General features: G+C 38.1%; 1 protein-coding gene across 1 annotated transcript; it reads left to right on the top strand.

The window, feature by feature from the left end:
- The first annotated feature begins 1,236 nt into the window (after positions 1-1,236).
- On the top strand, positions 1,237-18,656 carry LOC125003860 (beta-fibrinogenase brevinase-like). Its single transcript, XM_047578098.1, has 6 exons — positions 1,237-1,547; positions 16,464-16,644; positions 16,805-16,993; positions 17,295-17,341; positions 17,630-17,775; positions 17,886-18,656. The coding sequence occupies exons 1-6, from the start codon at positions 1,499-1,501 to the stop codon at positions 18,498-18,500; spliced, it is 1,227 nt and encodes a 408-aa protein (XP_047434054.1). The 5' UTR covers positions 1,237-1,498; the 3' UTR covers positions 18,501-18,656.
- The last annotated feature ends 1,552 nt before the right edge of the window (positions 18,657-20,208 follow it).

The following is a 20,208-nucleotide window of genomic DNA, read 5'->3' as shown; positions in this document are numbered from 1 at the left end:
AATGTGAGACCAGCAAAAAGCGGGAAAATCAGCCTATTTCTCCACGTCTCTCTGTGTCCCGGCTCTGCGCGCTTCTGTCGTCATTGACGACCACCTTGGGTTACCACGGCAACTCCTGAGCTGTAGCTCTGGGCCACAGCTGAGACCAGTTCATTCATCATGGACTCCTCTTGATGTCTCTACTGTTAATACAGCTGATCCCTGTGTCCCACACATTTATGTTACAACAATACACACCAACACACACACTTCCCCACCCACACAGGTAACTTTGTTATCACAGATACACACACACACACATGAGTGCAAGCACACCACACACATGCACACACAAACAAACACAGGTACACTTATGTTATCACAGTTACAGATACACACAGGAAGAGTAGTAGGACCCACACACATGTGCGCAGAAGCCCGCATTACTCTCTCAAACACAGGCTAACTGTGCTTACCTTAAGCTAATTGTGCTAACCGCATGCTAACTGTGCTAAATGTGAGTTAAGTGTGCTAAGTGTAAGGTTAACTGTGCTAAGTGTAAGCTAACTATGCTGATGTTGACAGAGACGGTACCCCCGGCAGCAGCCCCCCGTAGCCCTTTCAAAATTTCCCAGAGGGAATTCTCTAGTTGAATTTGTCGCTGATAATGTCACACTCGTTGAGAGCAAAATTACAAGTTCAAGAAAATGTTCTTGTTTGTCAGTGCATTATATGTTTTTAACATACACAGATCAGCCACAACATTAAAACCACTGGCAGGAAAAGTAAAGTAAATAACATCAACTATCTTGTGCCAATTCAGTGTTCTGCTGAGAAACTTTTGGACCTGACATTCATTCCTGTGGATGTTACATGTAGCACCCACCTAGACCAGACCAGACACCCCCACCCCATAGACACGACACTACACGATATTTATCACATTTCTACTTCATATTTTGTCTATGTAGTCCACTGCTTTCATTCTTACTGTAATGCTTAGGAACCATGAAATGAAATCTACATTCTTGCTGAGAACAGACAGCTCACCTGTATTATTTGAAACTCTAGTGGTCTGTTCTGCATTTTAAGGTTAACAAGTTAGTTATCACCACTCCGTGCTCTGCAACACAGAACACATTTACTAAACACACACTGATAGTTTAAACCAGAGAATCACTGAAAACATTTACAGGGAAATAATTGTTTAAAAGCCAAAAGGAAAAGTTGTGAAACAGAGCAGTTTGTACTTGGGAGATGATGTTAGAAGTGTGTTGCTGATGTAAATCAGCTCCTGTCAAAAGACTAATTTTGCAATAACTGTCAGATGTCACTTTATCTTTCCAAAAAGGAACTAGAATTGTCGACTATTTAACATTTGCATGAATGTGAAAAGCTGTATACATGATGTGATTCTGTTGATAAAGCTCTGCTCTGTGATTGGCTGCTCCATGACCAACATGAGATGGTGAACATGGTTAAAAGTTAGTGCCACTGGACAGAAGTCACTGGAAGCAGAATGAAAGCGATGGCTCGTCTGACGCTTCTTCTTGTTCTGCTGTGGGTCGGTGAGTAGGGAATGATGTTTATGTGATTTCTTCATTTTGAAACTTGACCACATCATGTTTTGTTGATCCATCAGATGCTAGTTCTGAAGGTTTAATGTACTGTCTCCCTCCCTCATTCAATGCATGGAAAGAGGACATTACTGATATTTTTATACTTTTAACATGTTTGAGTAGATTTGGGCTGTTGGGTGTTTTGTAATAAATGATTTATCTAAACTCTATGTTTAGTCATTGAGGCAGTGAGTGACTATGTTGTTCAGTGAGTAAAACCAACCAATTTTAGCACCAAGTTCCAACTCATAGTAGATCATTTTCTCTTTCAGGTACCACAGTGAGCACAGTGGTGGATGTGCACAAAAGGATCATCGGAGGTCAAGACTGTGGTAAAGAAGAGCGTCTGTATCACGTGAAAGTGAAATGGTCCATTGGAAGGCTGCACAAAATCTGTGGAGGTTCTCTGATCCGTAAACAGTGGGTTCTGACTGCGGCTCACTGCGGTTTGGACATCAAGAACATCGACAGGTATTCATGGTTTTACCTAAAACGAAATCACTATGCAAGACGTAACAAGATGTTATCTGTGCTTGCAGCAAATTGTCCGTCATTTTAGGAGTACATCGAGGTCAAGCAAAGGAAGTGGTCATAACGGCACAACCTGAGATCTACAAAGACAAACAGGGACCACACGATATCATGTTACTGAAGTTACCTGACGGAAGAGAAATTACTGACTTTCTAAATCAGATTCCGTCTGTTGATCTTGCTGACTGCAATGCAAGACTCCAGTTGTGAGTAGTTAAACATGTACTAATGTTTACTTTATTTTAATTCTTCATTTTTTTTATTCAGTTTAATTCAAAACACATTTTTTGCAACTGCATTGTTTTTAGTATAATTCCTAATAATGATTCTCAGTCAGAAGCTTCATAATCAAAAATAATAATAATAATAATAATTTACAATAATGGAAAATAATGTTGAGCTACTGACTGGACTTCATTTTATTTGTCCTTTTTGTTTATTTGACGCTTTCCTTCTAGTGTGTAGATCTGAACAAATATGAAACTGAAATGATAAGTAAAAGTTATTATCGGTTGAGTTTTGAGAACATTCTTCTTTTGATTATTTTTTTTTTCAAGGGGAAACAAAGTGCAGATTGCAGGTTATGGATCCAGTACCATGGGCCCTGAACATAAAAGAAGTGAGATTTTCTTTGAATTATCGTTTCATCATCATTTTTACAAGTTAATACATATTAATCAAGTGGCTGACATTTCATCTGTTACTAATATAATAATAATATAAAAACATAAATACCATCTGGACTGGTTTCCATATTATCCATTTTAACTGGGCAATTTATTTTGAAAAATGTGTCTCAGATTACATTCTATGGAGATTTCATTTCTCTTTTTTCTTTACTTTGTAGTTGACAAGTCATCACCAACTCTCCAATGTGCAGATGTTAACGTCGTTGACTGCACTAGGCTGAAAGAACTTAAGAAGAACACACCACATCATTACCAGCACTGGTTCTGTGGTCAAGCTGGTGGAAAGGATGCATCTCCTGTGAGTTGATACAGCTACTGACCTGGAACATCTTCAATAGTTTAAATGAAAAAATGAAGCACAAACCTTTCCATAAACATGTTCCTCTTTCTCACAGGGTGACTCTGGTGGAGGAGTCGTGTTCAAAGACAAGCTCTACGGTGTAATCAGCTTCACCGGAAATGATATACATGCAACTAAAGAAGCATTTGGATTCATAGACCTTTGTCATCCAGGCTATTCCACGTGGATACAAAGTGTTACTACTCCAAAGAGAAAATTAAGTCACTCTTAACTCACTCTGAGGTTAAAGGGGACATGACACATTAAACATAGTTATAATAATTTAAAGAAAGTCTCCCACACCAAAAAGATTATATATGTTTTATCACTGATGGCCAAAGGATTTTCAAAATCTTGCCATTTAAGTTTCACTGTTAAAACACAGGACGTCGCCATCACGGTTGTGTCGCCAGACGTGACATCATTGGATTGGTCGGCTGACTTTGCAGACACACTGAGAAGCTGCATGTTCATTGAAAAAATGCAAACAAATGGGAACAAGAGACCAAAAAGTTGAGCTGGCAATTTATTGAAAACAACGATTTAACTGAAATAGGCTGTTCATTGATCAGCTGATCAAAACTTTAAAGCCCTAATCGCACTGGAGTAGTTTTACCAGGGGACCTCTGGTAGTTTCTAATAATAACCGAGGTCGTGTGTGATCTTAAGAATTTTGAAGGATGTGCTATAAATCAAAGTTTATACAGATGTTAGAGCACAAAGTCGAGATGAACTATTAACTTTAGACGTATAAAAACATTCAATCAACCTTCTGTAAAGGTGGGTCTCATTTAAATGCCACCAGATTGTTGGTAATTTCTTCCCTGGGATAAATAGTATCAAATATATATTTGTATCATCATTTTTATCTGTCTCTGACATGCAGTGGAGTGAGGCTGAAAGCAGCAGAGAGAAAAATCCAGCTTTCTGCCTCGTCCTCTGACAGATTTTCTCCCTAAACTGCGTCTTCTTCACTTGCAGCCAAAGCACCTGACCGATCCGATGACGGAGTACGACAGTACGACCAAAAATGATCCATTATGTTTAAAATATGTACACTTTCACTATGTTGGTGCATGTTCCGTTTGTTTCATGTCCCCTTTAAGGATAAATATGTCACAAAACTCTTCCAGAATAAATATCATGTGAGACTCCAACCCTGCATGAGACCTTGTTTTCTATGAAAAGCTGAACAGGCTGTTTTTTTCCTTACTTGCCAATGTAATGTAAAATTATTTAAATATAAATTGCACAGTTTAATCTGATATGGACTTACTGCATAAGTACGCTAGCAGTCAATTTAGAGCAACAGAGAAATACTGCATATTTTAACCAGGCTGCCGTTCTGCAACATGCCATTAACTACTATTAGAAGCTACTGATGGTGCTGAGTCGCAGCCTGTTTTTATACAGGCTATACATATAGTCAGTATCTAGCACATGAGCTGTCTGTCTCCATCATATGAATTCAGGTCAACAATATAGATTTCACTGATGAAAGCATTACTTTCTACTGTGTTTTTATTAGTGACACATCTAGTGACTGAATGTAATGAAACAGAGGACTACATAGATAGTAACCGCAACCTTTCATGTCATGACTTTTCAATATATAGCGTACTAACATGACATCACAAACGCACATGCAACATTAGAAGATTAAACTCCAGTTGCACTCTTGGTGAGACTCCAGTTGATCTAGAAAAAGTTGATATATTTCCAGGAATAAATGCTTTCAAAATTGCACTCAGTTAGTTTCAAGTTGTTAGTGACCAGGAATACAGAAGTTAGTAATTTAATTTAGGAATATAAGTGGATTAATGATGTAGACCTCATCTTCTAACAGTTAATTCTAACAGCCTCTAACAGTTACTTACTAATTATGAGCTCATACTTACCAGAAAAGAGGCCTAGCTGGGATCCTGAAACACTGGGAGCATAGTTCAAGCTGTAAAGCTGTAGTTTGTTTTTAAGACTGTTTTAATGCCACTTGAAATGAAATTTAAGACCAATGACACAATCAACACAAACGGAAAATTTTATTTGAACATAAAATATGACTTTATGGTCCGGTGAAAAATCTCTCTTTCATTTGTTTCCTTATTTATTTATTTTTTAATTTTTTTTTACATACTTACCAATATCAATAGTGTTCAGCCAGGAGGAATACTTCCTCTCTGACAGCTATGTTGTGTCCAACTCTGTCACCCTATGGCAAACATATCAAACTCGAGGCCAAATGTATTGTATTATCTATCAGAATCGGACCCCCATGTATTTTGCGTGCGCTCCATTAATACTACAAATCCCAGACTTTATTGCAACAGTTGCCTCGGCAACCGTTCAGTGTGTCGGTGACATAGTAGAGCAGCTTCTGAAGCTCCATCAGTCCATATGGCTAATCGATAGAATCTCAACACAGGAGCATCAGAGCGCTAGATACCACATACTTCAATATGTCAACGGAGATTCTCACACAAAGACGTAGCAACGCTGTACCGGTTAGCAGACAATAGGCTAATCGGCAAGCAAGCTAATTAGCTACACTCGGTACTCGGCACGTTAAAAGTGGATCAACGTTGAAATGACGTCACACTGCGTTTGATTAAGTCTCCTGGTTGACTGGTGATAGATCGGTGTCAAACTGTTATTATAGCCCGTCCAGTCCAATTTCAGAGTTTACGTAAAGGCATCATATAAGCCGGTGTAACGGTTGTCGGAAAGATAAATTTATGAAGCTATGAGAATGTGTCCTACCTATAAACAGAGAACTTAAAAAGAGTGGAAATAATATTAATACCCACTATTAAATGTTAGGATGTGAATTTTGCAATTTTGGGTTAGAATATGATCTACAGTTCTTCTGTATAAATTGAAACGGAATTAAATGGTTAAATTGCAAATCGAATAATTTCAGAAATTAAATTACTATTTTCCTTTGCAAGACAAACATATTGTGTATCATGAATGAGTCTTGAGTTTTGAATGACTCCTACATTTGAATGCCAGCCTTCATTCACTGGTGTTTATTTTTTTCTTGTTTCCTGGGTCTGCCCCCTGCTGTCACAAACTGGAGATTCACAGTTACTGTCAAGGTTCTATGTCTGTCTTTTATTTTGTGATCATGAGTTGAAGGTTCCTGTTTTATTTTGTCAAGTTTCTGGATTTCCTGTCTGTCGCGTTTCCTTGTGGTTTTGTCATGTCTGTCTGTGTCATGTTGTGTTTCCTGTTTTATTTTGTTAAGTTGGTGATTTCCTGTTTTGTGCCTCCCTGTCCCTTGATTGTTAATTGGTCTCACCTGTGTTGATCCTCGTGCGTCTCACCTGTGTCTTGTCAGCCCTGAGCCCTCTTGTGTATATATAGTCCTGCCTTTCCCTTTGTTCGTTGTTGCGTCATTTGATGTCATCTCCATGTTGCCACGTTCCTTGATACCGTGCCACGTTTCATGATTATTTGGGATTTTCCTGCTTTGCTTGCAGCGCCTTTTGTTTATTATTAAATGCTTTTTGTTTAACTACCTGCGTCGTCCTTATCGTCCTGCACCTGGGTCCTCACCTCAATACCTCCTTCCCTCGTGACAGTTACAGTCTCCAGTCATGTTTAAAAAAAAAAAAAAAAAAACCTGCCAAACATTTCTACCTGGTATACTTGATATATTTGTATGTATAGCTGGGTATCAGTACTGATTTTAGAAGGTCCCAATGTGATTTAACATCAATTAATTTAGAAATATTTCAGTTTTTAAACTATTTAGTTGTGATATGGTTGTGAAATAGCGTTTCACAAAACTAATGTCACAAGTTGAACAAAAATAGAGATAAAATGAACTGAGCAAGTATTTTTATGCATTTAACGAGGGAGCTCTTTGGGAAGGGCCATGAATAGCAAAGCTCAAAAGAAAAGTCCAAAACACTGAAAAAAGCCTTTAAGATGGCTATTTCATGATGAAAAGATTTAAAACACAGTAGTAGAAAAGCCATGCGGAGCAGATGTAACCCTCTGTGGACAGAATCCTCTTCAGTAGGTCAGATAATCACACACACCTGGTGGGCAGGCTGTGGGACCACAGGTAAAAAAAAATATATATAAATAAATAAATAAAATACCATGCCTCACCCGTAGATGGCTCTTCAAACACGTATTATTCTTTTTATGGGACCTGCTAGAGAGCTGTGTCCTGTGTCCTCATCCAAACAGGTTTCTTTTATATTAATTTAAAAGTTCAGGTCTAGGGGTAGCCTGTGCCTCAAATCTGTCTGACAAGATCTCAGCCTGCTTTTCAAACTCCTCATCAGTATCACAGATCCACAGATGCATATGTCATTCATCCTGCACTTGTGGTTGCTTCTACCTTGGCCAGACAAAGAGACGACTAAATAGCCATCTTAATAAAGGTGTTTTATATAACAATAAGCAACATTTTCAAAAACGCTGTACAGACATGACTGTACAAATAAATGTCTCCACTGCTTCAGCTGTTAGTGGGAATGTGCAGAGTTTGACCGGGACTTCTCTACAATAAAATCTTATGAAACTAAGCGACCAGCTGTCATATGTAATGAGTCAAATATTCCATGTGTACATTTATACTAAGTTTACTAGTCATTTATTCTCTGTTTTCTCCAGCATCAGGTTTATTCAGAGTCATAGGAGGCTGCTCCAGAGAAAGCTTCTATACCTGTGCTCTGGTGTGTCTGCATTGTTTTGAAATTACGCCACTGAAATGCTAATCGGTGAATAATCGGCTAATGCAGGAGTCTTCAAAATTTTTTAGGCCAAGGACCCCAAACTGATGACAACTTTAAGTAAGGACCCTCTACCAACCATATGTGTTCTATATTAAACTCGGCCTGTTCAGTAATATATGCACTACTGGTCAAAAGTTTTAGAATACCACACTTTTTCCATTTCTTTTTTTTTTACTGAAAAGGAAAGGAGAAGGACCTTTGTCTTTAAACCGCGAGTGTGTCCAAAATATTTACTCTAGGAGGACAAAAACATATCAAAGTCTTCACGAAGGTCTTTCGACGGCCACGGTCTGCTTGTTTTTCTGATAGGAGCTAAGGTTTTGTCACAGTAAGACCAAATGTGAGACCAGCGAAAAGGCGGGAATCTAGCTCTTTTTTGTCTCCCGGCTCCGCGCGCTTCTGTCGTCATTGACGACCACTGTGAGTTGCAACGGCAACACTTGAGCTGTAGCTCTGGGCCAAAACTGAGACCAGTTCATTCATCAGGGACTCCTCTTGATGTCTCTGCTGTTAATACAGCTGATCCCTGTGTCCCACACATTAATGTTACAACAACACACACCAACATACACACCTCCCCACCCACACAGGTAACTTTGTTATCACAGATACACATACAGTTTCAAATACACACAGGAAGAGTAGTTAATCTCTCACACACAGGCTAACTGTGCTAAATGTAGGCTAACTGTGCTAACCGTAAGCTAACTGTGCTAAATGTGAGTTAAGTGTGCTAACTGTAGGTTAACTCTACTCACTGTAAGCTAACTGTGCTAACCATAAGCTAATTGTGCTAATTCCCATGTTGGCAGAGACGGTACCCCCGGCATTAGCTCCCGTAGGCCGTTCAAAGTTTCCCAGAGGGAATTTTCTAGTCCCACAATGCTTTTCTGTCTGAAGCTTTAAACAAATAAACAAACATAATAAAAAAGGAAAATGATGAAAATTAACATTGAGCTAGAGCTACTGACTGACCTTTATTTTTTATATTTTTTTTCCTTTTTGTTTGTTTAGTTTTTTAGTGTTTGGATCTGAAGAATTTTAAAATTGAAATGATAATAAGTGAATGTAATGTTATTTTATCTAAAGGAGACGTGCTGCAGATTGCAGGACATGGCACCACCAACGTGACCAGTAAAAATAAATTTGGTGGGATTGAATTATTATTTTATCATTATTTTTTTCAGGATAATAAATATGTATCAGTGTTGATCTTTAATGACACTAAATTATTATTTAATAATATAAAAACATAAATGCCAGTCTGGACTGATTTCTATTTTGTTTGTTTTAACTTGGCAATTTATTTTGAAAAACTGAAAATATAATGGGATTAATTTCAACTGATATAATTTATGTTACAGTCAAACAGTTTCCTGCCTCAAATTATATTCTCGCACGCACTGGTTCTGTGGTCAAGCTCCGGGAGTGGATGCATGACGTGTGAGTTGATACAGCTACTGACCTGGAACATTTTCAGTAGTTTAACATTCATCAGTATTTAATTAACAAAGTGCAACTCTTTCCATAAACATGTTCCTCTTTCTCACAGGGTGACTCTGGTGGAGGAGTCGTGGTCAATGGTCGGCTCTACGGTTTAATCCAGGGTGGTGGTGAACGCACAATGGAACAATCAAATATATTCAAATGGATTCGAGCTTCTACTGGTCTGTCATGGTGAAAAAATGTGGTCTGTTCTGAGGTTTGAAATAAACATGACACAAAATTCTTCCAGAGTAAATATTATGTGACACTGAAACCGTGCATGAGACCCTGTTTTCTATGAAAACTTAAAATTCTCTAACATTACACACACACAGATTTATTTAGATTTATTTGACATTATCAACGACAAATTCAATTATGACACAAAATACAAAAACATTTTCCACCTGGAGTTTTATTCCATCCATATAGAGCACATCCAATAATATATATATATATATTTTAAGATATTGTGTTATTAACTCAAAACATTGCTTTCATAAACACACTGCACAGACAGTAGAGCGAGTGTGTCTGTATTATATCTGTATATCATAACAAAATAACCATAACAGTATTGTATATAATGGAGTCTTGTAGCCAGTGAGGCTGATAATAAAATAATAATAATAATAGTCACCACTGTTTGAACAGAAGGACCATCGTTACATGACTCATCTGATTCACCTTCTCCTTTCTCATGAAGTGTCAGTGAGTATTCAGATACTTACAGGGGTATGAAAAGGTATCGGCCTCCTTCCTGATTTCTTCTTTTTCTTTTTTATTTGTTTGCATGTTTGTCACCCTGAAATGTTTCACATCATCAAACTAATTTAAATATTAGTCAAAGATAACTCAGGTAAACTCAAACTGCAGTTTTTAAATGAAGGCTTTTATTATCATGTTCTGTTGAAGACACAGTTTACACCCGACTACTTGTTCTGTGGTCAAGCTCCGGGAGTGGATGCATGTCGTGTGAGTTGATACAGCTACTGACCTGGAACATTTTCAATAGTTTAACATTCATCAGTATTTTAATTTACAAAGTGCAACTCTTTCCATAAACATGTTCCTCTTTCTCACAGGGTGACTCTGGTGGAGGAGTCGTGTTCAATGGCCGCCTCTATGGTTTAGTCAGGTCTGTTGGTGTATGTGCAATGCAACAACCAATTTGCTTCGTAAACATTTGTCACCCAGACTTTGCACAATGGATTCGCGCTACTACTGGTCTGTCATACTGGAAAAATGTGTTGATCTGTTCTGCAGTTTAAGATTAACATGTCACAAAACTCTTCCCAAATAAATATTATGTGACACTGAAACCATGCATGAGACCCAGTTTTCTATGAAAACTTACGCGCGCATGTGTGTGTAACTGTAATAACATAAAGTTACCTGTGTTTTTGTGTGTGTGTTTGTGTGTGTGTGTGTATCTGTGATAACAAAGTTACCTGTGTGGGTGGGGAGGTGTGTGTGTTGGTGTGTATTGTTGTAACATAAATGTGTGGGACACAGGGATCAGCTGTATTAACAGCAGAGACATCAAGAGGAGTCCCTGATTGATGAACTGGTCTCAGCTGTGGCCCAGAGCTGTGGCTCAAGGCTTGCCGTGGCAACTCACAGTGGTTGTCAATGACGACAGAAACTCACAGTGGTCGTCAATGACGACAGAAGCCCACAGAGCCGGGAGACAAAAAAGAGCTAGATTTCCCGCCTTTTCGCTGGGTTCACATTTGGGCTTACTATGACAAAACTGTAGCTCCTATCAGAAAAACAAGCAGACCGTGGCCGTCGAAAGACCTTCCTGAAGACTTTGATATGTTTTTTGTCCTTCTACAGTTAATATTTTGGACACACTCGCAAGTTAAAATCAAAGGTCCCTTCTCCTTCTCTCTGAAAATTATTGCATTGGAGTGAAGGGAGAGCAGAAAGGTACTTTACCGTGAACAGAGGGTCGCAGTTTAAATTCTGTACCTCTCACTGCTTTGCCAAGCACATTGTGAGAGACAGAACACGTTTGTCTACAACTGTGGAAAAAATCATGTGTCTAGTGTGTAAATTTGTGGCCAGGACGAGCGTGGAAAAAGAAAAGCTTCAACCAATTTCACACCGGTTCTCTCCCTCTAAGTAGCAACATTCCACACTCTAAAACGACTTTCGAGAGAAATTTTCATGGTCATTGAACAGTGATCAATCAAAAACTATAAGATATATCAAAATGAGGAGTAATACACCAATACACAAGGCTTGTGTCATTTAAAAATTTGAATGAAGTCTCTAGGTGAAACGATGCCCGAGCAGTAGACTTTTGAAAAACTTTGTTTTTTCGGCCATCCCATTCATTTTTAATGGGAAATTTGTCACAGTTTCTTATTTGTATTTCTTAAAGAAAAGTAATAGCACACCGATCCTGATCGAACTGCACGTTTTGATATATAACTCACCCTGCAACTCTTCAAGCTGTAGGACGAGTTAAGGGACAAACAAAGGGACGAAGAGGAAAAAAAAGAGAATAAACACGTGGGATAACAATAGGGCCTCTATAGCTATGATGTAGAGGCTGGAGCCTCTGGCGTTGCCCCGTAGCCCTAATTATGACACAAAATACAAAAACATTTTCCACCTGGAGTTTTATTCCATCCATATAGAGCACATCCAATAATATATACATATATATTTTAAGATATTCTGTTATTAACTCAAAACACTGCTTTCATAAACACACTGCACTGACAGTAGAGCGAGTGTGTCTGTATTATATCTGTATATCATAACAAAATAACCATAACAGTGTTGTATATAATGGAGCCTTGTAGCCAGTGAGGCTGATAATAAAATAATTATAATAGTAGTCACCACTGTTTGAACAGAAGGACCATCGTTACATGAATCATCTGATTCACCTTCTCCTTTCTCTAAGTGTCAGTGAGTATTCAGATACTTACAGGGGTGTGAAAAGGTATCGGCCTCCTTCCTGATTTCTTCTTCTTCTTTTTTATTTGTTTTCATGTTTGTCATGCTGAAATGTTTCACATCATCAAACTAATTTAAATATTAGTAAAAGATAACTCAGGTAAACTGAAAATGCAGTTTTTAAATGAAGGCTTTTATTATTATGTTCTGTTGAAGACACAGTTTACACCCGACTACTTGTTCTGTGGTCAAGCTCCGGGAGTGGATGCATGTCGTGTGAGTTGATACAGCTACTGACCTGGAACATTTTCAATAGTTTAACATTCATCAATATTTTAATTAACAAAGCGCAACTCTTTCCATAAACATGTTCCTCTTTCTCACAGGGTGACTCTGGTGGAGGAGTCTTGTTCAATGGCCGGCTCTATGGTTTAGTCAGGTCTGTTGGTGTATGTGCAATGCAAATATCAAATACATTCATAAACATTTGTCACCCAGACTTTGTACAATGGATTCAAAATACTACTGGTCTGTCATGGTGGAAAGATGTGTTGTTCTGTTCTGCAGTTTAAGGTTAACATGTCACAAAACTCTTCTCAAATAAATATTATGTGACACTGAAACCATGCATGGGACCCTGTTTTCTATGAAAACTTAAAATTCTCTGACATTACACACACACAGATTTAGTGTATGTGACACCTACTAGAGTTTCAAATAATACAGGTGAGCTGTCTGTTCTCAGCAAGAATGTAGATTTCATTTCATGGTTCCTAAGCATTACATAGTAGTACAGTAATAGTAAGAAAGCTGCAAAATGCAACATCAACTTGTAGGGAAGAATGAAAGCAGTGGACTACAGAGATAAAATATAAAGTAGAAATGTGATAAATATCGTGTAGTGTCGTGTCTATGGGGTGGGGGTGTCTGGTCTGGTCTGGGTGGGTGCTACATGTAACATCCACAGGAATGAATGTAAGGTCCAAAAGTTTCCCAGCAGAACACTGAACTGGCACAAGATAGTTGATGTTATTTACTTTACTTTTCCTGCCAGTGGTTTTAATGTTGTGGCTGATCCGTGTAAGTTAACTTACTTTACTTATAATGTACTGACAAACGAGAACATTTTTTGTGAGATAATGCAAAAAAGAAGGAAAAAAAGCGTTAATTATTACAGATCACATTTATGAACGTTTCATCTCCAGTGTCAAATGACTTATTCAATATTGTGAAACCATTATTTTGTTTCAAGTCAAAGTCCATCCACCACACTACCTAGTTTTTTTTGCCCTGTACTAGGACACTACTTGTAATTTTGCTCTCAACGAGTCTGACATTATCAATGACAAATTCAACTAAAAAATTCCCTCTGGGAAATTTTGAAAGGGCTACGGGGGGCTGCTGCCGGGGGTACCGTCTCTGTCAACATTAGCACAGTTAGCATTCGGTTAGCACAATTAGTTTACAGTTAACACAGTTAGTTTACAGTTAGCACAGTTAGCTTATATTTTGTACAGTTAACCCACATGTCGCACAGTTAGCACACTTAACCCACATTTAGCACAGTTAGTATATGGTTAGCACAGTAAGCTTACGGTTAGCACAGTTAGCCTGTGTGTGAGAGAGTAATGCGGGCTTACACGCACATGTGTGTGGGTTCTACTACTCTTCCTGTGTGTATCTGTAACTGTAATAACATAAAGTTACCTGTGTGTTTGTGTGTGTGTGTGTGTGGTGCGCTTACGTGCGCATTTGTGTGTGTGTGTGTGTAACTGTAATATCATAAAGGTACCTGTGTGTTTGTGTGTGCATGTGTGTGGCGCGCTTGTGTGACAAAACTGTAGCTCCTATCAGAAAAACAAGCAGACCGTGGGCGTCGTAAGACCTTCCTGAACACTTTGATATATTTTTTGTCCTTCTACAGTAAATATTTTGGACACACTTGCGAGTTAAAAACAAAGGTCCCTTCTCCTTCTCTCAGAAAATCTTTAAATTGGAGTGAATGGAGAGCAGACAGGGACTTTACTTGACTTACTACTAATTTATTTGGGAAGAGTTTTGTGACATGTTAATCTTAAACTGCAGAACAGATCAACACATCTTTTCACCATGACAGACCAGTAGTAGCTCGAATCCGTTGTACAAAATCTGGGTGACAAATGTTTACGAAGCAAATTGGTCGTTGCATTGCACATACACCAACAGACCTGACTAAACCATAGAGCCGGCCATTTAACACGACTCCTCCACCAGAGTCACCCTGTGAGAAAGAGGAACATGTTTATGGAAAGAGTTGCGCTTTGTTAATTAAAATACTGATGAATGTTAAACTATTGAAAATGTTCCAGGTCAGTAGCTGTATCAACTCACACGACATGCATCCACTCCCGGAGCTTGACCACAGATCCAGTGGTCGGGAGTAGACTGTGTCTTCAACAGAACATAATAATAAAAGCTTTCATTTAAAAACTGCATTTTCAGTTTACCTGAGTTATCTTTGACTAATATTTAAATTAGTTTGATGATGTGAAACATTTCAGGGTGACAAACATGCAAAGAAAAGAAGAAGAAGAAATCAGGAAGGAGGCTAATACCTTTTCACACCCCTGTAAGTATCTGAATACTCACTGACACTTAGAGAAAGGAGAAGGTGAATCAGATGAGTCATGTAACGATGGTCCTTCTGTTCAAACAGTGGTGACTATTATTATTATTATTTTATTATCAGCCTCACTGGCTACAAGGCTCCATTATAGACAATACTGTTATGGTTATTTTGTTATGATATACAGATATAATACAGACACACTCGCTCTACTGTCAGTGCAGTGTGTTTATGAAAGCACTGTTTTGAGTCAATGACAGAATATCTCAAAACATATATATATATATATTATTGGATGTGCTCTTTATGGATGGAATAAAACTCCAGATGGAAAATGTTTTTGTATTTTTTGTCATAATTGAATTTGTCGTTGATAATGTCACACTCGTTGAGAGCAAAATTACAAGTAGTGTCACTAGTAACAGGGCAAAAAAACTAATGAGTCGCAGTGGATGGACTTTAACATTGAAACAAAGTAATGTTTCACAGTACTGAATTAAGTCATTTAAAAAACACTAGAGATCAAACGTTCATAAATGTGACCTGTAATAATTAACTGTTATTTTTTTTGCATTATCTCACAAAAAATTTCTTGATTTCAGTGCATTATAAGTATTTACATACACAGACAGCCCCACAACATTACAGACACCACTGGCCAGAAACAGTAAAGTAAATATACATCAACTTATCTTGTGCCAGTTTCAGTGTTCTGCTGAAATTTTGGCACCTTTGACATTCTACTATCCTGTGGATTTACATGTTAGCACCCACCAGACAGACCAGACACCCCCACCGCCATAGAACACGACACTACACTGATATTTAATCACATTTCTACTTTATTTTTATCTCTGTAGTCCACTGCTCTCATACTTCCCTAACAACTTGATGTTGTACATTTTGCAGATTTCTACTAATACTGTACTACTATGATAATTGTTTAGAACCATAAATGAAATCTACATTTGCTGAGAACAGACGCTTCACCTGGATTATTTGAAACTCTAGTGTCTGTATCAGCAGTTCTAAAGTAATTACAATATTAGATATCACCACTCTGTCCTCTCAACACAGAACACATTTACTAAACACACACTGAAAGTTTAAACCAGCAGAATCATGAAACATTTACAGTGGAAATATTGTTTAAAAGCCAAAAGGAAATTGTGAACAGAGCCAGTTTGTACTGGGAGATGATGTTAGAAGTGTGTGCTGATGTAAATCAGCTCCTGTCAAAAGACTAATTTTGCAATAACTGTCTAGATGTCCCTTTATTGTCGTGATCAAAAAGGAACTGAATTGTTGACATTTAACATTTGCATGAATGTGACAAGCTATACATGATTGTGTATTCTGTTTGAGTTTAATGCTCTGCTCTGGATTGCTGCTCATGACACAACATAAAATTTGGTGATACATGTTAAAGATCGTGGTGCCTGGATAGAAGTCAACTAGATAGATGAGGCAGTGAGTGACTATGTTGTTCAGTGAGTAAAACCAACCAATTTTAGCACCAAGTTCCAACTCATAGTAGATCATTTTCTCTTTCAGGTACCACAGTGAGCACAGTGGTGGATGTGCACAAAAGAATCATTGGAGGTGAAAAGTGTGATGACAAAGAGCGCCTGTATCACGTGAAACTGGTCGATCAAAACAATAATTTCATCTGTGGAGGCTCTCTGATCAATGACCAGTGGGTTCTGACTGTGGCTCACTGCTGGGAGGAAGGATTGTAAGAAAAATATCCAAATATTTCTGAGTCTTAAATTTAGACCAAACTTCACAGCAGTTACGTGATTAAGCTGTTGACAGGGAACAGTATTCAGGGTTTTACCTAAAATGTGTTTTTAGGCAATGAAATTACTGTAACAGGATGTTACCTGTGCTTGCAGGTCAGTCATTATAGGAGTACATCCAGGTCCAGGAATGACAGTGAGGATAAACACAAAACCTAAGATCTACAAAAAGAGGAAACACATCTTCAGAAAGAAGATCCATGACCTCATGTTACTGAAGCTACCGGAGGGAACACAAATTCCAGCTACTATAGACCCTGCTGACTGCAATGCAAAACCAAGATTGTGAGTAGTAAAAGATGTACTATTGTTTACTTTTTCATTTTTTCATTTTGGCAGTTGTATTGTTTTTAGTATGACTCCATGATGCTCAGAAGGTTAGAAGTTTCATAATGTGTGTGTGTGTGTGTGTGTGTGTGTGTGTGTGTGTGTGTGTGTATAGTGTTTAGCTGACTGCCCTTTATTTCATATTAGTTTTCTCTTTGTTTGTTTTTGTACTTTTTTTTTCTAGTGTTTGGATCTGAACAAAATTGAAATTGCAATTATAAAAAGTAAATGTAACATCTTATTGATTTTTTTTTTCCAGGGGAGATGTGGTGCAGATTGCAGGACATGCCTCAACCCGCATGGATGGTAATAATGAAAGTCAGATTGTCTTTGAATTATTATTTTATCATTATTTTCTGAGGATCATAAATATGTTAAAATGTTGATCTTTAATGTCACTATATTAACATTTAATAGTATGAAAACTTGGTTTCCATTTTGTCCGTTTTAACTGGACAGTTTATTTTGAAAAACTGAACTTGTAATGTGATTCATTTCAGTTGATATAATTTATGGTACAGTCAAACAGTTTCCTGCATCAGATTAGATTCTATGGAGATTTATGTTATTGAGAACTTTATCATTCCTTTGTAGTGGATATTGAATCACCAACTCTTCAGTGTGCAAATGTTAACATCGTTGACTGCACCAGACTCAGACAAATTGAGAGTCACAGTAACACAGACTATGAACACCAGCACTGGTTCTGTGGTCAAGCTACTGGAAGGGATATACGTGATGTGAGTTGATACAGCTACGAACCTGGAACATTTTCAGTAGTTTAAGATTCATCAGTATTTTAATTAAAAAAGCACAACTCTTTCCATAAACATGTTCCTCTTTCTCACAGGGTGACTCTGGTGGAGGAGTCGTGTTCAATGGCCGGCTCTACGGTTTAATCGCTTTCAGCGTGAACGCTACACGTGCAGGTGAAGACGCAATTGGATTCTTAGACATTTGTCATCCAGGCTATTTACAGTGGATCGAAACAACTATTGCTAATTCCAACATGAAGGAGAATAAGATAACTATTCAGATGAAGAAGAGCCATAAGAAGAAGATGAAGAAGAAGATGAAGAAGATGATGAAGAAGATAAAGAAGAAGATGAAGAAGGTGATGAAGAAGATAAAGAAGAAGCTGAAGAAGGTGATGAAGAAGATAAAGAAGAAGATGAAGAAGATGAAGAGGAAGATGAAGAAGAAGATGAAGAAGGGGGTCAAGGAGATCAAGGAAGTCACAGAGGTTAACGGTGGCGAGGCCAACGGCGGCGAGGCCAACGCCGGTGAGGCCAACGGCGGCGAGGCCAACGGTGGCGAGGCCAACGGCGGCGAGGCCAACGCCGGTGAGGCCAACGGCGGCGAGGCCAACGCCGGTGAGGCCAATGCCGGCGAGGCCAACGGTGGCGAGGCCAACACGGAGGTCAGCGGCGGCGAGGAGAACAAAGAGGTCGGCGGTGGCGAGTAGAACACGGGTGGGATGTAATGTTTTTTTCTCTGGGTAAGGATAAATATGTCACAAAGCTGTTCCAGAATAAATATCATGTGACACTGCAACCCTGCATGAAGCCCTGTTTTTTCTATGAAAAACTGAACCGACTGATTGTTTTTACCCAATACTATACATAACAGGTACTAGAGATACATAGAACATAGAAACATAGAAACATTTTGGTGACATAATTTGCTATATTGCTGTCATGAACAACTCATTGTTTATCAACGTAATGTGTGATTATTTAAGCATAAATGGTACAATTTAATCTGATATTGGTTTTCCACATAAATAGTCCTCTCTACAGCAGTCAATTTAGAGCATCATGAAAAAAAATGCATTTTTTTTTCTTTTTTTAATCTGGCTACCATCCTGCAATATGCCATTGAGTACTATTAAAAACTACTGATGGTGCTGAGTCACAGTCTGTTTTTATACAGGCTATACATATAGTCAGTATCTAGCACATGAGCTGTCTGTCTCCATCATATGAATTCAGGTCAACAATATAGATTTCACTGATGAAAGCATTACTTTCTACTGTGTTTTTATTAGTGACACATCTAGTGACTGAATGTAATGAAAACAAGGACTACATAGATAGTAACTGCAACCTTTTCATGTCATGACTTTTCAATATATAGCGTACTAACATGACATCACAAAAATACATGCAACATTAGAAGATTAAACTCCAATTGCACTCTTGGTGAGACTCCAGTTGATGTAGAAAAAGTTTATATATTTCCAGGAATAAATTATTTAAAAATTGACAGAGTACACTCAGTTAGTTTCAAGTGACCAGGGCTACAGAAGTTAGTCATTTAATTTAGGAATATAAGTGGATTAATGATGTAGACCTCATCTTATAACAGTGACTTACTAATTATGAGCTCATATTTACCAGAAAAGAGGCCTAGCTGGGATCCTGAAACACTGGGAGCATAGTTCAAGCTGTACAGCTGCCGTTTGTTTTGTTACAACCCGGCTCAGGGGTTACAACAAAGCACATGGGAGGGACAAGAGCGGGAGCGAATTTACCATTCCTTTGTTTAACAGAATATAATCGAATAGGTGTCAATCAGTCACTCAGGTTCCATGGCAACCTCAGGGAAACACAGGTTTTTTTCACAACTCAGACGCACACGACAGGGGTCGTCACAGTTTTTCAACCACTAATTTCACCATTTCAAGTTATTTCAGAGTCAAATTAATCCATAGTATTGCTCTTTAGAAAGGCTGCAGTGTTTGATGGAATGAGATTCTGAGACTCATTAAAAGAAATTAAAGTGTGTAATCATGGTGTCATGTTCATCTTTACCTTTAACTACACATGTAGGGCTCAACTCTGATATTCAGCCGATAGCTCGTACTGACTGTAGGGATCATCGTAAAATCGGAGTTGTGTGTTTCCGTGCCTTAAAAAAACTGTTGTTCAATAGTTTGTTGGGAAATGCTGATATATAGAGCATTACTTTACACTACAACATTCTGCATTCAGATTGTTCTTTTTGTATATGTTTAAAAGGAGTGTAGGTCTATCGGGTCTTTTTTGATGGTTTGTTCCAGATTTCCAGAACACAACCTGTCTCTTAGAAATTAGATCCACATATACGCGTTACTTCAAGCTAAGGTTTAGTTGCAACATCACAAGATCAAAGGATCTTGACAATCCATTTTC

Source organism: Mugil cephalus, chromosome 2 (genome assembly GCF_022458985.1).
Source record: "Mugil cephalus isolate CIBA_MC_2020 chromosome 2, CIBA_Mcephalus_1.1, whole genome shotgun sequence".
Taxonomy (NCBI): Eukaryota; Metazoa; Chordata; class Actinopteri; order Mugiliformes; family Mugilidae; genus Mugil; species Mugil cephalus.
The sequence above is the reverse complement of the archived record's forward strand: the minus strand, read 5'-3'. Positions and strand labels throughout refer to the sequence as shown.

What these genes read in the sequence shown, in the direction of transcription:
- LOC125003860 (XM_047578098.1), top strand. Translation starts at nt 1,499, where the DNA reads ATGAAAGCGATGGCTCGTCTGACGCTTCTTCTTGTTCTGCTGTGGGTC. An exon ending in CACTGCTGGGAGGAAGGATT is followed by an intron (nt 16,645 to 16,804) that starts GTAAGAAAAATA and finishes CTGTGCTTGCAG; the next exon opens with GTCAGTCATTATAGGAGTAC. An exon ending in CTGGAAGGGATATACGTGAT is followed by an intron (nt 17,776 to 17,885) that starts GTGAGTTGATAC and finishes TCTTTCTCACAG; the next exon opens with GGTGACTCTGGTGGAGGAGT.